The 16,237-nt window shown below is 42.3% G+C and overlaps 1 protein-coding gene across 1 annotated transcript in view; it reads right to left on the bottom strand.

Moving 5' to 3' along the window:
• Positions 1 to 3,788: 3,788 nt before the first annotated feature.
• The window catches only part of gsg1l2b (gsg1-like 2b), a 144,398-nt gene continuing 131,949 nt past the window's right edge, over positions 3,789 to 16,237 (bottom strand). The window contains exons 4-5 of the mRNA XM_048554810.2: positions 8,558 to 8,669; positions 3,789 to 5,146 (exon numbers count right to left, since the gene is read on the bottom strand). Of these exons, the coding sequence (XP_048410767.1) occupies positions 4,843 to 5,146; positions 8,558 to 8,669 (416 nt within the window). The 3' untranslated portion in view covers positions 3,789 to 4,842. The remainder of the gene's footprint in view (positions 5,147 to 8,557; positions 8,670 to 16,237) is intronic.

The raw sequence follows: 16,237 nt of genomic DNA, 5'->3' as shown, positions 1-16,237 counted from the left end.
AGCATTTGTGCAGAGAGAAGTTACCGTTTCAAGTCTGGTCTGACACTGCTTCAGAACAAATGGAAGTCTTTAAAATGATGAAAATTTTTGATACAGTGACTAGAGGGAGAGTGTTTCCAGTTGTGTTCAAAAGTTTAAATAAAAGGTTATTGATTAAAGGTTGTCTGTGTAAAAAAGTCAAATGGAGAATTTTCTAGGAAGTTCTTTACTCAGAGACTGATGAGAATGTGAAACTCACTACCACTGGGAATAAATGAAGTAGTTAGCTTTGATGCTTTTAAGGGGTGACTACACAGTTGTGGAGTGAGAAGAGAACAGAGAATTGTATTGGGTGGGTTAGGTGGAAAAAGACATGGGGAGGGCTATGTGGAGAATAAATGTAGTTATGGTCTAGCTGGGCCAGCTAGCTTGGTTCACTGACACCGTCAACTTCCTTCCCAACTCCAAAGATGGGATTCTGTCTCAGCAGCATGCTCCCCAAGGGCAGTTCTGATAGCGAGTGGGATTTGCATGCCCAGTCAGAAAGGCTTGCCAGGCACAATCACAGGATGGCCAGCCAGATGGTTATAAAGAAGCCTGCGCCACAGGTCCTGGCATCACTGTAAACGGCAGCTAAACAAATGTACATTCTCACAAGCCAGTACAATCAGCCAGGCCATCTGACTCGAACCCACTTCTGTACACCCCCTGTTCCCATTCGTCTGCTGTCACCTCAAAACCGCTAGGACAGTTGTCACAAGCTGGGCAATGTTTGGGCCTACAGTTTAGTGAAGTCTCCCTGCGTGATATTATCCAAGTTGTTTCGGATCGATGCTGTGTTGTTCACCTGTTGGCATACCAGGATAAACACAAATCTGATCAAAGACAACCTGAAAAAAGTGACAGTGGACATTAGAAGCTTTGAGATCAGCATTTATATGAACATTTGAGTTTGAAGTTAGAGTTGGCTATTTGGCCCATCAGGACTGCTGTGCCATTGAATGATGTCATGATTGATCACGTTATGGCCTTAATTCCCCTCAATGACCTACTTCTGATCCTGCATCTCCGGGCCTTATATTTTGCCCAATCTTCTGACCTTCCACTAACATCTGCAGAATTGCACATTTTGTCAAGTTAATGTTAACTTTAAGTTCCTCAGTGGAATGTGTGTTCATCACCTAAAATCGTCCCTTCTCACTTCAATATATCCTTGGTGAGTGTTCTGAAATATCCCCTTTAATGTCTGCATCTCTGCTCACCCTTCTCTTAAGTTATTTTGTCATTTCACTTTTGGTAGGTCTGTCTTTGATCCCTCATAACTGCCCTTACCTGAGCTGAATTACACAGGCTTAGGCTCATTCTTCTCTCCCTCAAGCTGAAAGAGAAATTCGATCATATTATGATCGCTGCTACCTATTGCCACTTTTATCATTAATTAATCCCAACTAATTACACATTACCAGATTAAAAGTAGCATTATCTCTAGTTAGCTCTGGAATATTGATATAAGAAAGGTCTCCCAGCAGACATGGAGCACAGAGAGGAGGGTGCGGGAGCTCCTCTCTTCAGTGGCAGGTCCTGCCAGCCAGCGTCCAGGCATTACCGGAGCCCAGCAGGAGGTGCTGTAGCTCTGTGAGGAGGTGAGAAAATAGTTGGCAGTTGGAATCAACAGGGGCCAGATTATGAGGGAGTGAACGGAGGGTGGGTGCTGCATTTTGGAGGGCTGGCAGCTAAGAACATAGTGACATTCTGAAGGAAGGTTCAGAGGATGCCATTGAAATGATCTGTCTCCCTTCTTTTCTGTCTTTTAAGCAGTTTACTTAACAAAGATGCTGTGCACATGCCCATGTTAACCATATAACGATGTGGGCAGAGTGTTATCTGGGTCTATGGGATGTGGATGTCACTGGCTGGGACAGCATTTAATGCCCTTCCCTAGATGCCAAGGGGGTAGTTGAGTGTCAACCCACATTGCTATGGCTCTGGAGTTTTGTGTAGACCAGACTAGGTAAAGGTGGTAGATTTTCTTTCCTAAAGGGCACACATGAAGCAGCTGGGCTCGGATAGGGAAAAAAAAAGTACAAAATTCCAACTCTGAAGCAAGGAAAAATACTCAGTTGGAACGTGTAGCAGAAAGAAGAAAGCAAAATTCTAACACAAATATGCAACACTTGAGAGTTTTGATCACAAACTGGAATTTTGAATGAAGTGATAATGAATGGTCAGTTCATTCATGGTAACAGAAACAGCCTCTGATATAATCCTCAGGCAACATTGATTTCTTTGCTCTTTCTAGCTGATTGAAACTGTTTGAAATCAGCTGCTAATACGCCAGAAGAATAACTGACTATTTTTTCATTGATCCTACTCCTTGTAACTAATATTGTTGCTGCAAAATACAGTTCAAATGTCAATGGTAACTTTAATGCAATTTAAAAAAAGTAAACCTTCAATTCGTTTAAATATTATTTCCTGTCCTTTACCCACCCACATCTATAAAATGCTGATAGGGTTCTTGATGCTGTCTGCTTCCTGTGATCAGTCAGTCCATAACTTTTCCTTCAGAGCAACAACTTCCCTTCCAGTGCACATAACCAGTGTGACAGCAGAGAGTTTTGAGTCATTCGGGAGTAACTGTCCTGTCTTAGGCCTAGCTTCAAGTCTTAGCCCAGGTCTGAATTGGTCGCCACTGAAGAACCCAAGTCATTATATAATTGGTGCTGGTCCGCAGCCTGGATAAGAGTGCAGGGTGCATGGTACATAGGGTGCCTCCCTGTAAAAACCATCGGCCTAATAAAAAAGTTCCTGCTCTGAAACAAAAGTTATGGACAAACTGGTCACAATATGCAGACAGCAGCTAGAGCCCCATTAGCATTGTATGATGTGAGTGGGAAAAGGACAGGAAATAATTTTTCAAAAGGTTGAAGATTTACTGTAAATTAATTTTTGTTGTATTAATTTATTCATACATTAAAACAAAATTTACTAATTTAATACATCAATTAAATTTCTTTAATGTAACGTGCGGCGAGGCAGTGGCTTAATGGTTCTATCAGTGGACTGCTAATCCAGAGACCCAGGTAATGATTTGGGGATCTGGGTTCGAATCCCACCACGACAGATGGTGGAATTAGAATTCAATAAAATACCGGAAATTAATAGTCTAATGATGACCATGAATCGATTACTGATTGTTGCAAAAACCCATCTGTCTCAATAATGTCCTTTAGGGAAGGAAACTGCCATCCTTACCTGGTCTGGCCTACATGTGACTCCAGACCCACAGCAAAACTCATAACTGCTCTCTGAGCATTTAGGGATGGGCAATAAATGTAGGCAAAGCCAGCTATGCCCTCATCCCGCGAATGAATAAAGGAAAATAAAAATTAAAGTTAACGTTGATACTGAGTTTTCCAGCAACAATATTAGTTACTTCCAAAGTGAAGAATCATTGCCCAGTGTTGTAGCAACCTTATGTAAGATGGGGACAGCTAAAACAGGAAGGAAGATAATGTTGTTTTAATGATCCTTTTTATTTTCACACCATGACAACCTGCAACAAAAAAAAAGGAGCCAGAAGCATAAAGGGGCAAAGGAAGAAGGGGGGAGATCATGAAATATGGACGATAGGATATCAAATCTGACTCACTGGATGTGTGAGATAACAAGTTCTAGAGCTGGATGAACACAGCAGGCCAAACAGCATCAGAGGAGCAGGAAGGCTGATGTTTCAGCCATTTCTGAAGAAGGGTCTAGGCCAGAAACATCAGCTTTCCTGCTCCTCTGATGCTGCTTGGCCTCCTGTGTTCATCCAGCTCTACACCTTGTTACCTCAGATTCTCCAGCATCTGCAGTTCCTACTATCACTGGATGTGTGTAACAATTTTGAATTGTTGAATAAATTTTGTGACCTGCTCACATTTTTGTCACCGGAATTTTACTGAAACCATTGTACTTGGAGAACTTGTTTTAGTTTTAGGACAATGTTTACGCTGAGGCATGAAACACTATTTCCAACTCAGGTAGCCCATGCTCAGCTTGTTTGTAGCAGAGTAAAGTTCTTCACTCTGTTTCAGTACAGAAAACATGTCAATCACCAGCTCAGAAAAGCTGTACCTTCAGGACCTGGTCCCATCCTGTGACTCTCTGAATTGACTGAAACTGAGGGCTAGATTTTCCGACCGTTGACTATGGACAGTTTGGAGGTTCTGTTCCTCATGCTAGATTAGCCCTAATTTGTGCTTTAGTTGTGACCAACCCCAATTTATACATGACCCTTACACATAGCAAACAAAGGAGGCATTGATTGCACAGCCTGAGATGAATTAGAATCCAGCTTGCAGTGATGGGAGACGAATGCCTAACACTCTGTTGCTTTGTGTGTGTGTGTGTGTGTGTGTGTGTGTATTCACGTAGTCTATCCACTTTCCCACAGGTAAATGTTCCCACTGCCTGAATGGAGATGAATGCACACAGCGGCGGCCACCAAAGAACAGTCTAATGAATAGGAGCCTTAGGGCAACACTGCTTGATATTTGTTGGTGGCTTGTGAAATACAGCTTTGAGACAATGGGGGTTCTCTCTTACACCGTGCAGCAACAATGAACTCAGCAGGATCTGCAATAACCAGCGATTAGGTGAGCCCATCTCCTTCCATTGCTGGAGCTCTTTGCCAACCGCAGTGCAATACAACAGTTGGTTAGAGAAGCAGAGTGCAACAGAAATACTCACTGCATTCTGTCATGATAATGCCTGATGTGTGACATCATAAACCTGCGCAGAAAAGGAAAGAGTAAGAGAGAACAGTCTGGAACACTCAGCTGATACCTAGAACCGATCTGGTACAATGTCCCAGGAGTCTCAGCAGTACTCCTCACCCTGCGCATCCAGGATGTCATTGAGGTCTGCAAAGACTGAGCCACTGGACATCTTGCGGCCATTGCTGGAGAGATCGAGGAACTCCTCTGTTGAACTGGGCACTGAGCTGATGTATCTGTCCCAGACTCGATCTGCTGGTACTTCATGCTCAATCAGTTTGGGTTTCGTTTTTAAACTTCTTTCCAAGTTCTTCCTTTTGTGCTTGAATTCAAGGATGGTCTTTGTGTACGTGTTTATTGTTGTCACTGAAGCAGCCATACAGCATGTAAAGGATCCCCAAGCGAGACTGAGGAAAAACAAATGTCTTAAAAGTTATTGAATTAAATTAAAGGTTTAACATTCAAGTCAAATCACAAGGAGCAAAGAATGAGTTACCTGCAGACATTTAGAGGAAATAGAGAACAATTAGATTTAACTCGCTGAGTCGGTTCACTGTAACAGTGTGTACTGTGTACAAGATGTACTCCAGAAATTCACCAAATATTCTTAGCTAACACCTTCCATGACCATTTCCTTCTAGAAGGACAAGGGCAGCAAACACATGGAAATACCATGACCTATGAGTTCCCCTATAAGTTCCACACCATCTTGACTTGGAAATATATTGCCTTTTTTTTATTATCACTGGGTCAAAATCCTGGAATTCCCTCCCTAAGAGCATTGTGGGTCATCCCACAGCAAGTGGACTGCAGCAATTCAAAAAGGCAGCTCATCCCCACTTTCTCAAGGGCAGCTAGGGACAGGCAATAAATGCTGGCCCAGACAGCGATGTCCATATCCCACAAGTGAATAAAATAAAGGCTCTAGAAACACCAGTAAGTCTAACATCCATTCAACAAAAAGATCTATTCATGCAATGTACCACTGCGTCAAAATGAAATACTACTTGTGTTGATAATAAAATGTGAGGCTGGATGAACACAGCAGGCCAAGCAGCATCTCAGGAGCACAAAAGCTGACGTTTCGGGCCTAGACCCTTCATCGGCTCTCTGATGAAGGGTCTAGGCCCGAAACGTCAGCTTTTGTGCTCCTGAGATGCTGCTTGGCCTGCTGTGTTCATCCAGCCTCACATTTTATTATCTTGGAATCTCCAGCATCTGCAGTTCCCATTATCTCTGATACTACTTGTGTTGGTCTGCCACTTGAGATAGACTAAAGGATGCCTCAAAAGGGAAATTAAACAAATTAGACCATCTAATTCACTGCCATTGCTTGAGAATGAGGAGCTATTTCTGCACTTCTCTTGCATTTTCCTGTAAGTTGCTTTCCTGCATACATGTTCTCACCAGTAGCACACTGGCGTGTTCTCAGTTTTCAAGATCCCTTTGCTTCAATAATTGGCATGTGCTCTCTTTGATATTGGTTGAGTCTCTGAGGGACATACTCTTCTTGAAAATTGCATGCTGGCTTTTGCAAGGAGTGATGGTATTTAGAAAAGACATGGATCAGCATCTGTGAGCATGTGGTGTGAAACGGCAGTATCAGCTAGTTATTGACATGAGGGCTGTGCTGCTCAAGTTGGTTTGCTCCATTTGATATTTCAAGGCATCTGCAATGAGCCTGTGCACCAAACCACAAGTGACAACTAAGCTCAGCTCTATACACAGAAGCACAGCACTTAACTGTGAGGTGCATGATGGGTGAGTGGGCATAACAGGCAAGGCAAACAATAGGTGGGAGAGTCTATGGTTATCGGAAGATGGACAGGGAAGTAATATTATAGCCATGAACAGCAACATGATCTACTGAATAGCAGAGCAGGATTGATAAGGATTGCTCCTGTTCACATATTTTCTGATCTTATAAAAAATTAAGCAACAACTACTGTGGGTATGTAATGAGCTGAGTGTATAATGTCCTGTAACAGATAGGGTGCATGAAGGAATTAATTTTTAGAACAGTTGAAGGATGCAATGCATATTGAGAGGGAATATAACTGGCATGGCATATGATGGGCAGAGTAGAATGAATTGGGCATAAAGATTGCCCACTTTACACAAAAGTTGAAGTTCAATGCTCCACCAGAGGATTTGGAAGAAGAGAGGTCCCATGGTGTTAGGAGTCCAGGTCACTCCTATGGTCTGGGTTCATTTTTACAGATGGCACATACTGCTGGGAGGCCTATGTGTGGTTGGCACTGTATGGAAATGGGAGTGTGGCTAGGGGTCTTGCAGAATATTAATATTCTTGGTCTTTGACAATGGAACCTAAAACACAGTGGGTGACCCTGAACTTCCCTCTGGAATGGGCAAGCAAGCCACTGAATTAAGTATGAACAATAAATGGCCAAATCCCATGAAAGAAGAGTGGAAAAAAAGATTTTTCCTTTTCCTAGTCAATGGCAGCCAGAAGATATCATGCTCCAGAATTGTCTGAAGATCAGGGAATGGAGTTGCGTGGAGAGTTGGGAATGAAGCCTCTGTTTTTCAGACAACCCTGGGACTGTTGTAGGGGGTCTTCAGCTATTGAAGATGAAGAATGTGAAACAGAAGGCTAGGATTGATCCCCAGTGCCTCAATACATTGGATCTGCACACGCTGCTGACACAGATCTCAATCTGCCATTTGGGTAACCCTTGGAATGACGACCTCAGCATAACAGAGGAGGGCTTAAGGTTCCAGTGTCAAAGGCCAAGACCATCAGCATTCTACAAGACCTCCAGCAACACTCCCATTTTCACCATTCTTCATTTATTTCCGTTGCACACAGAGAGAAATTGCACCCCAGATGCCAAGAAAAAGGAACGAAACCCTCATAAATCCAAGGGTTACAGTGTTGAGATTGCAGGGTGGCCTTTGTAACAATATCCTGAATTCAAAATACTATTCCATACTGCAGAATCCGGATTGCATATAACTGTACAGCTCACCATGTAGGACGCTTTATGATTAAACAGAACCAGTTTTCAATTGAAAATTGGCCAGCATAGGCACATGTCCAGTCTCTTCAGGATCAAGGCTGATGGGAAGGTGTGGGAAAGAGGAGTTGAAGTTCAACATTAGCCATAATTATTTTGAATTGTGAAGCAGGCTTAATGGGTTGAATGTTCTATTTATGTTCCTATCTCTTGTGTTATTATGTTCCATAGTCAGCTCACTCTCTCTGTGGGAGAACCAAAACCTTCTCCCATTACTTCCTCCCTGAGAGTTATCACTTTCTTTCATTCATGAGTCCCTGAAGCAATAGCCTATGAGCATTTCTATGCATGTCTTTGAATATTGAAATGATACACTTTTCATGAAGCTGTCATGGAACTGATGATCTCAAAATATGCAAAGTGCCTCAGAAAGACTGAAACACATTTGCTATTTTCAGTGCATTTCCCATGTGTGAAGATGACATCATTAATAAACGAAATAAGGGAATTTACATGTGCAACACACAACCTGAAAATGCTCTAAATTGCACAGAGACTGATTAGAATGTGAAACTCGTGGTAACAAATAACAGTTGACATTAATAGTACAGATACATTTAAGGGAAAACTAGATAAACATGAATGAGAAAGGAAGATTGCTCAGTTCAAAGGAATGGTAGCGGCTTGTGTGAAGCATAAACAAAAAGCAAGCATGGACTATTTGTGTCAGAGGGCTTGTTTTTGTGCCATATTTGCTTTGGAATGTAATATCCACATGTGAATGCACAGGAGATGGATTTTACTTGTAATCTTTTGCACAGTTTGAAGGATGTCACTTACCAGTATGACCACCCATAATCCCACGTCTGTGGTCGCCAATCTTCGGGGCCAAGGTTGACGGTCATTTGAAACACAGTCGTGTACATCATGTGGGCTACCATTCCCAAAAGACCTGCAACATCAAATCACCAGAAGAACGCGCTGTAAGCAAAGTTTAACACAATAAGTATTAAACATATATTTTCTATTTCAATGGATAGAATTTGTGCATTCCCTAAGTGTTGTGCTTTCTTACCCAACTTTCCCAAATTAAACTATCAGCAGCAAGCTTTTGTGAGTCGAAAACAAAGCATGTTATTTATTCTCATAGGCTTAACGTAAATTTAAAATGTGGCTGCTCACATACTCATTCCCACATGCACACTCACACCTGTACAGATTGATTACAGGTAAAAGTGGCACATTGTTACAAATGGTTAAACCGGTCTGTGGCTTATAATCTTCTCCTTTCATGTAGCAGACCTGATTTTTTGAATGACATTGATGCTTAGAAGCTGAAGTAAGGATTTTGCAAATTGAAGAATTCTCAATAAACGGTGAAGTTTTCTTCATTTAAACTTTTATGAGGTTGGCCCTCAGGCAAAGTCACTCGGAACAGGGAGGGCACAACAGTCTTTCTCCATATTGCAATGTTCTCCTTTCAGGTTATTGCTGTTAATTATCTTGAATGTACAGAATTCTTGCAGCTAATTTGGTGGTTTTTGGTAAGAATTTATCTGCAATCAGCTTCGTGATGACTTTAAAAGCAAACAACAAAAGCGCTTTCTCATCTTGTACAAATACAACATCCTTTCTGAGAAAAAAGGTCGTGTTTATGTTGATTACAACTTTCTAGGTTATTGCTCAATCTCTTGAGACTTTGACACAGTCAATTCTGTTTTTATTTTCTGAATGACCTATTCATTTTGATAATAGTCTTTCAGATTGAGTTCAGGAAAGGACATTGATTCTTCTGTCTGGATTGTTGTACTTGCTTATCTTGAGAGAGGGGAATAGTCTAAATTAGAGAAGTCAGGTAATATTGTGTGCAACCTTTTTTTGTCCAGTTGTAAAATATACTGTAAAATTTGAACTTCAAAATATAGTGAGACATGATATTCGCCCAGTTTTAATATTTCACCACAGTGTTTTGTGTTTATAGCAGGTGCATCTAAATCATCACAGAAACAAGTTCCTTGCAGGTAGGGCTGTCTGATTTTGAATCATCTGTTCCTTCACAGAGTTGGATGACAGTGCGAATGCAGTCTGCATATGTGCTATCCCACTGTTATTGTTGACAGATGCCTGGATTCAACTCAAATGCCATCTTGTTAATATTGGAAAATTCGTGTGAGATCTCCCAGTGTTATTATGGATAGATGCTAAGATTCAAATCATTTGTGCTGTCTCTGAGTTATTGATGATGCTGTCTGGATTGAGTTGTGCCTGTTCATGCTGGCAGATGTCTGGGTTAAGTTCCAAGCTGCTTGCCTGGGCTAATACAGGAGAGGTGCCTGAATCCATCTGATTGTCCAGTGTTACACTTGACGGATGCCAGATATCAGTTCATGCATAAACCTCAGAGGAGGTCTGAGCTTGCTGGAGCTCACTTCCAAAGCAGTCTCCCAGAACTAATACGGAGAGCAGTCGTTGGAGACAGAAAGCGAGAGGCAACTGATAGCTTGTGAAGAGATAAAAAACACTATAGAAGAAGAAAGGCAAAGATACAAGATGGGGAAATGAAGATTTCTGGCAGGAAAATAAATATGTTCAAGCTGCTTAACTGTTCCCTGAGAGGGCATGACTTGTCACTGTGGAAAAGGCTAAACCACAATTGAATAATAGAGGCTGTCAATTTTTTTGGATGAAACATAAAAATGTGTTAGAAATGAGCAGCTAATCATAAATCTTGACGATGCCAAGCTCAATTGTGATTGCGTTGAAATTTTCCACCACCTCGGCTCGTTCTCTATCTCTGTAATCTCCATTTGGAGAATATCCTGCCCATGCTATGTTAATTTTTACACTATGCGTCTGGGTAGCTCCTTTGATCACATTGCCATGTTACAAGCATCATGTACAGTGTCAGTTGTGGTTCATGGATAGACCTCGCGCCTCAGATTGTAGCTTTTCAATCTGACTTCAGGTACAAGACACAATCTAATTAATCTAGGCTGACATTGCCGCGTGTCAGGGCTACAGTGCTGAAGGCCCATGTAAATAAGATACTGAAACAGAGCAGTGTTTGTATTTCCAGTTCGAAACAAAATACTATTTACTTACTGAAAAAGCCTACGACCTCAGTCGGAAGCCCATTATATTCCATACCTGCGCATTTCTTTTATATCTTAGAACTGTACACAAAAGTTTGCAGATGAACCTGTCTGAGGATCACCTGAATTCTTTTGTGGATTCGAGCCTCTCCCTGTCTCCAAAGAGAACAAAAGAAACATTCGGAGTGATATGACTCAATGCCTTTCTCAGAAACTAATCCAAAATGCTTTCACGAAATGGAATGGGTCATTCAAACACAAGGAACCTGACTGCATCAATCTCATAAGGTATTAAACAACAAATCAACATGACTACCCATGTTGTTTGGAAAAGGGTTCTGAAGTTGTAAGAGGTTACGTGGAGAGGAAAACATAATACCTATTTGCTTTTAATATCAGCAAAAGCTGTTTAATTGACTTTCACAGGAAGGTCACGAAACTAATCCAAGGTTGTAAACCACGATTCCTTGAAAATCTGAAATTCTAAGAGAGATGAGCCCACATCTCCCCTGCAAATTTTCCAACCTTAAGTTCACTTCATAATACCTAGGATTCATTACATCTGTCCACAGTCAGTTATCACTGAATGAACATGTCCAAACTTTTCAAGTTCATCAAGTGAGTGTTCCAACTTTACAATGTCATGTCGTTATGAAAAGCCTTATATGAGGTATTGATATAGTGAAGCCTGTAGAGGAGCAGGGCAGAACAGCCAACAAGCTTCAATTTTGGGATTTAACTGCACATTTGTGGATGAGATACGTTGCTGTCCAATTTAGGAAGGCCCTGTCATTACTCTAATCAAGCGGCTGTTTTGTCCTGGATGGTGTCAAGCTTCTTGAATGTTGTTGGAGCTGCATTCATCCAGCCAAGTGGGGGGTATTCCATCACACTTCACTTGTGCCTTGTAGATGGTGCACGGGGTTTGAAGAGTCGGAAGGTGAGTTGCAGGATTCCTAGTTTCTGACCTGCTCTTGTAGCCACTGTGGGTGATCTCAACTGCATTAATATTCTACATTATTTATTGTGTTATTTCTCAGTTTGGTGGTTGCTGTAGCTCAATTAGTAGCGCTTTAATCTCTGAGCCAATGAATATTAGTTCATAGTTCCACTCCAAGTGTTTGAGTACTAGGTTAACGCTTTATAGAGTAATAGAACGCTTGAGCACCATCTTTCTGATATGATGTTGAACCAGAGTCTTGTTAAAAGGTTTTATATCATCCAACCACACCGATTCAGGGAAGAGAAGAGGAGTTCTCCTGAGCATCTGAGTCTCCATTTATACTTTTGCCAAAATCACTAAGAAAAAGTGCTTTTTGGCCATCAGGTCACTGCTCTTTCATATCCCTTTGCACAAATCGGCTGTTAGTTTTCAATACATTATTGAACTCCTCTACTCTTGAAAAGTATGGAATTTTGAGTAAAGTGCTTTACGCTGTCCAGACATTGTGGAAATTACTCCATTAGCGAGGTTTTGTTTTACAGAACGCAGTGGCTACAAGAGCAGGTCAGAAACTAGGAATCCTGTAACCCACCTTCTGACTCTTCAAACCCCGTACACCATCTACAAGGCACAAGTGAAGTGTGATGGAGCACTCCCCACTTGCCTGGATGAGCGCAGCTCCAACAACATTCAAGAAGCTTGACACCATCTAGGACAAAACAGCCACTTGATTGGTACCACATCCACAAACATCCACTCCTTTCACCACCAGTAGCAGAAGTGTGTATTACCTACAAGGTGCAATAATTCAATCCTTACACAGCACTTCCCAAACCCATGACCATTTCCACCTAGAAGGACGAGGGCAGCAGATACCTGGGAATCCCACCACTTGCAAGTTCCCCTCCAAATCCCTCACCATCCTGACTTGGAAATATATCACCATTGCTTCAGTGTCACTGGGTCAAAATCCCGCAACTTCTTCCCTAACAGCATTGTGGGTTGACCTACAGCACATGGACTGCAGCGGTTCAAGAAGGCAGCTCACTACCACCTTCTAAAAGGCATCTAGGAACAGACCCATATCCTACAAGTGAGCTAAAAAAAAGTCTGAGACAACAAGGTGTGGAGCTGGATGAACACAGCAGGCCAAGCAGCATCAGAGGAGCAGGAAAGCTGATGTTTTGGGTCTAGACCCTTCTTCAGAAATCCTCCTTCAGACCCGGAACATCAGTTTCCCTGCTCCTCTGATGCTGCTTGGCCTGCTGTGTTCATCCAGCTGTATACCTTGTAATCTCAGATTCCCTAGCATCGGCAGTTCCTTCTGCCTCTGTAACAAAAAAAAGTCTGTTTCTTTATGCATGACTCCAAAGGTTTAAGACTGAAATCTATCAATTGTAATATGTGCGACTGAATCCAGTAAATCAGCAATCATTATAAAGGTTAATAGGAAGCCTGGGGTCAATCCAAATGCAATCTCTTGGGATTATTGCAGGTAGTGAACCGAATTCAGGTCATGTCTGACCTTCCAGGGTTAATACTGAGAGCTTACGGATTTATGTCTGTGAGCAGTCACCTAGGGTTGGTAATGAGACTGCCTGAATTCCATCCATGCGTTACCCATTGCTAAATTACCAGCCCAATTAATGCACCAAATTGCTCTTTCCCAAAGAAATCAGCTGACATTTTGCATCAGGTGCTTTATTCTAGGCCAGTCAACAGCCCAGATGGTCAGGAGGTTAGCTCTCATCACTTTCAAAGATGTTCAGATTAAATATCTTTGTGCTTCTTAACGACATAGCACAGGTTGATAGCAAATAGTTCGAGCCGAGTTACAGTTTTGATCAGATATTCCTTAGTGACATAATAATGTTTTTGAAGTGCAAGGTTTGTGACAGGTAAGCAAACATAGCAGGCACTTACTGTATTTTCTATATGAAAATGCCAAAGGAGCAACTGATTATAAGTCAAATCTTATTCTCCTAGCCGAGAGGTGAAGTGATTATTTTGCATTTACCATTGAAAGTACTAATCAGCATATACTACATTCAGGTCTGTGTTTGCCTTGGGTGGTATTACATTAAAGGTCCAAAACAATCTTCGATTCTTTTTCTGACATAAGTCAACAGAAACTGACTTTTTGTTGTTTATGCCAAGGTTGGTGCCAATCTCCGATGTGAGTTGGAGTTTTGGCAGAAATTTAACAGTAGTTCCTTCCAGCTATCTTCTGTTGGGCCTGTTAGCACATGCTGCTTGAGTAGTCTAGCTAAGGGAGCAACAAGCCCAAGAATCTTGTCCCCAACTCCTAGTTCTGATGAAAGCTCATCAACCCGAAATTAACTTTAAACTGGGCGCGTGAGTGGGATTCGGGATGTGAATGGGCAAGCATTCCGAAAAGTACTGAGAAGCTGGGGTCCAGTTCCTGAGTTTTACTGAGGTGCAGTGTGGGCGGCTCAGCCACTCCCAAGAGGCACTTGGCCTAGTTCAGGCGTCTCAGGATATTCAAAAACTGCAGAGAGGAGGGTATGTCTTTACATAGAAGTATGAAGAATAGAAGCAGAAATGGGCTATTAGACCATACAAACAGCATCCCCTCGAATGTTATTTCCAGTTGTTGTGCTTTGCCGTGTTTTCTAGCGCACTTTGATTACCGAGCCATGGAATTGTTGGATGGCTATGAACGTACAGACAGGATGTGACCCTCAAGCCTGCTCTGTCATTTAGTACGATCCTGGCTGATCAACCAACTCCAACTTTCTCCCCATCCCTTTGACCCCTTTAGTGCTAAGTTTTATACCTAATAGTAGGCAACAAGAATTAGAGAGGATAAGTCAAACGCAATTGTGGGGCTGCTTCAGCCACACTCACTCAAACCTCTCTTCTGGGCCTCCCCCTATACAAACGCCACTTCAGGAGCAGAGGCCACCCTAGAACTGGGAATCAGATCCTTCAAACATCCAATTCTCTCTCTCCATCCTCTCCATCACTCCCTTCTGCCAGGGATCAGGACAGCGGGTTATACCAGTGCCCAAGAACCGAGGCCCAGGGTTCTAAGGGTCACAGTGCTTGGACCTGGGCGCAGTGGGCTTCTGTGCCCAAGTCAGGGGCAGGCCTGCCTTGCTAAGGAAGGGTTTGGGCCAAGAGGCCCAAGACAGGAGCAGCACTCGGCCCTGAGATTTCTGATCTTGACCGCAGCACCAATACCCTGCAATGCCTTCTGGTCTATTGCCTAATTCCAGACCTGCAACTTCTCAGAACCAACATCCAACAGCTACTTAAGGTGACAGGATGTGGATAAATGCTGACTTTGATGCATGTGACCAGGTCCTTTGCATCTCTCCTACTGCTTGCTGCAAGTAAAAATTGTTTATTTCCCTCTCCACAGGACCTGTTCGACCCACTGAGCGCTTACAGCACTTCCTGTGTCTATTGTTGTCTCAATGCAAGTTTCTTCTAGGCAATGAAGCTTCAGCTGTCAGCAACTTCAGGGAAATGGCAGTCTCCGTAGGATTCATCAGTTCTCAGGTTATTCACAGTGACATTAAAATTCCTTTTATTAAATGCATACACTTTAAAGTTAGTCTTTATTGGCTTGATACTGAGTAGTTTCATGTCAGGGATGTTAATTCTATGGAACTGAAGTAAACATTGCTTTGATTAAAAAGTAAACATATGTTTGTCTTTCATTATGATTTTCCCTTTTTTTTTAAACATTGATTTTCTCTTCCCCATTCTTTTGTGTTCCGCTTCAACGCATAACAATTTCTTTCTCACTCCCAAAGCCCATTCTTTTATCTGCAGACAGTCAGCTGGCATACTGGCAGGGAGCTGAGCCTAGGGCACGGGTGTACACCAGAACCCAACAACAGAGACGCAGACCCTGCTGTGCTTGGCCCAGGGGCCGGGGCCAGTGGTGGAGTTGGCTAGAAACAGCACTGGCTCCTGTGAATTCTTCTGTTCCTGCCCTCTGATTGGGAGCCCAAGGTTTCGGCTGAGCCAGGTCAATCCTTGAGCATTCTGAGGAAGGGTCACCAGACCTGAAACGTTAACTCTGATTTTCTCTTCACAGATGCTGCCAGACCTCCTGAGCTTTTCCACCAACTTCTGTTTTTGTTTCAGGTCAGTCTTTGATATGTTTTGCACTTAGGGATTGCCAAATATATCACTTTGGCGGCCTCCACTGGTGGTTTAGCTGGGCAAGTAAATTCATGGACGTGCTGCAAGCCTTAAAATGAGAAGTCAGATAAAGGAGAGTGGAATCACAAATTAACTGTGTGCGCAGATGGGAAGGAAAAAGAAGATGTACTTAGCTGAAAATTACCACTATGATTAAGCACTTAGCAGAACGGTTTCCATGGAAATGAATGTGGGTTCCTATTTGATGCTTTTCACATAGGAGTAGCCTTTAACACAGGCGAATCTCTGACTGTGAGTTACTTAATACTGATTGGTTCAATCTTATTACTAATGTAGTTTCTTAGAAGT

The sequence above is a fragment of the Stegostoma tigrinum genome, chromosome 22 (genome assembly GCF_030684315.1).
Source record: "Stegostoma tigrinum isolate sSteTig4 chromosome 22, sSteTig4.hap1, whole genome shotgun sequence".
Taxonomy (NCBI): Eukaryota; Metazoa; Chordata; class Chondrichthyes; order Orectolobiformes; family Stegostomatidae; genus Stegostoma; species Stegostoma tigrinum.
The sequence above is the reverse complement of the archived record's forward strand: the minus strand, read 5'-3'. Positions and strand labels throughout refer to the sequence as shown.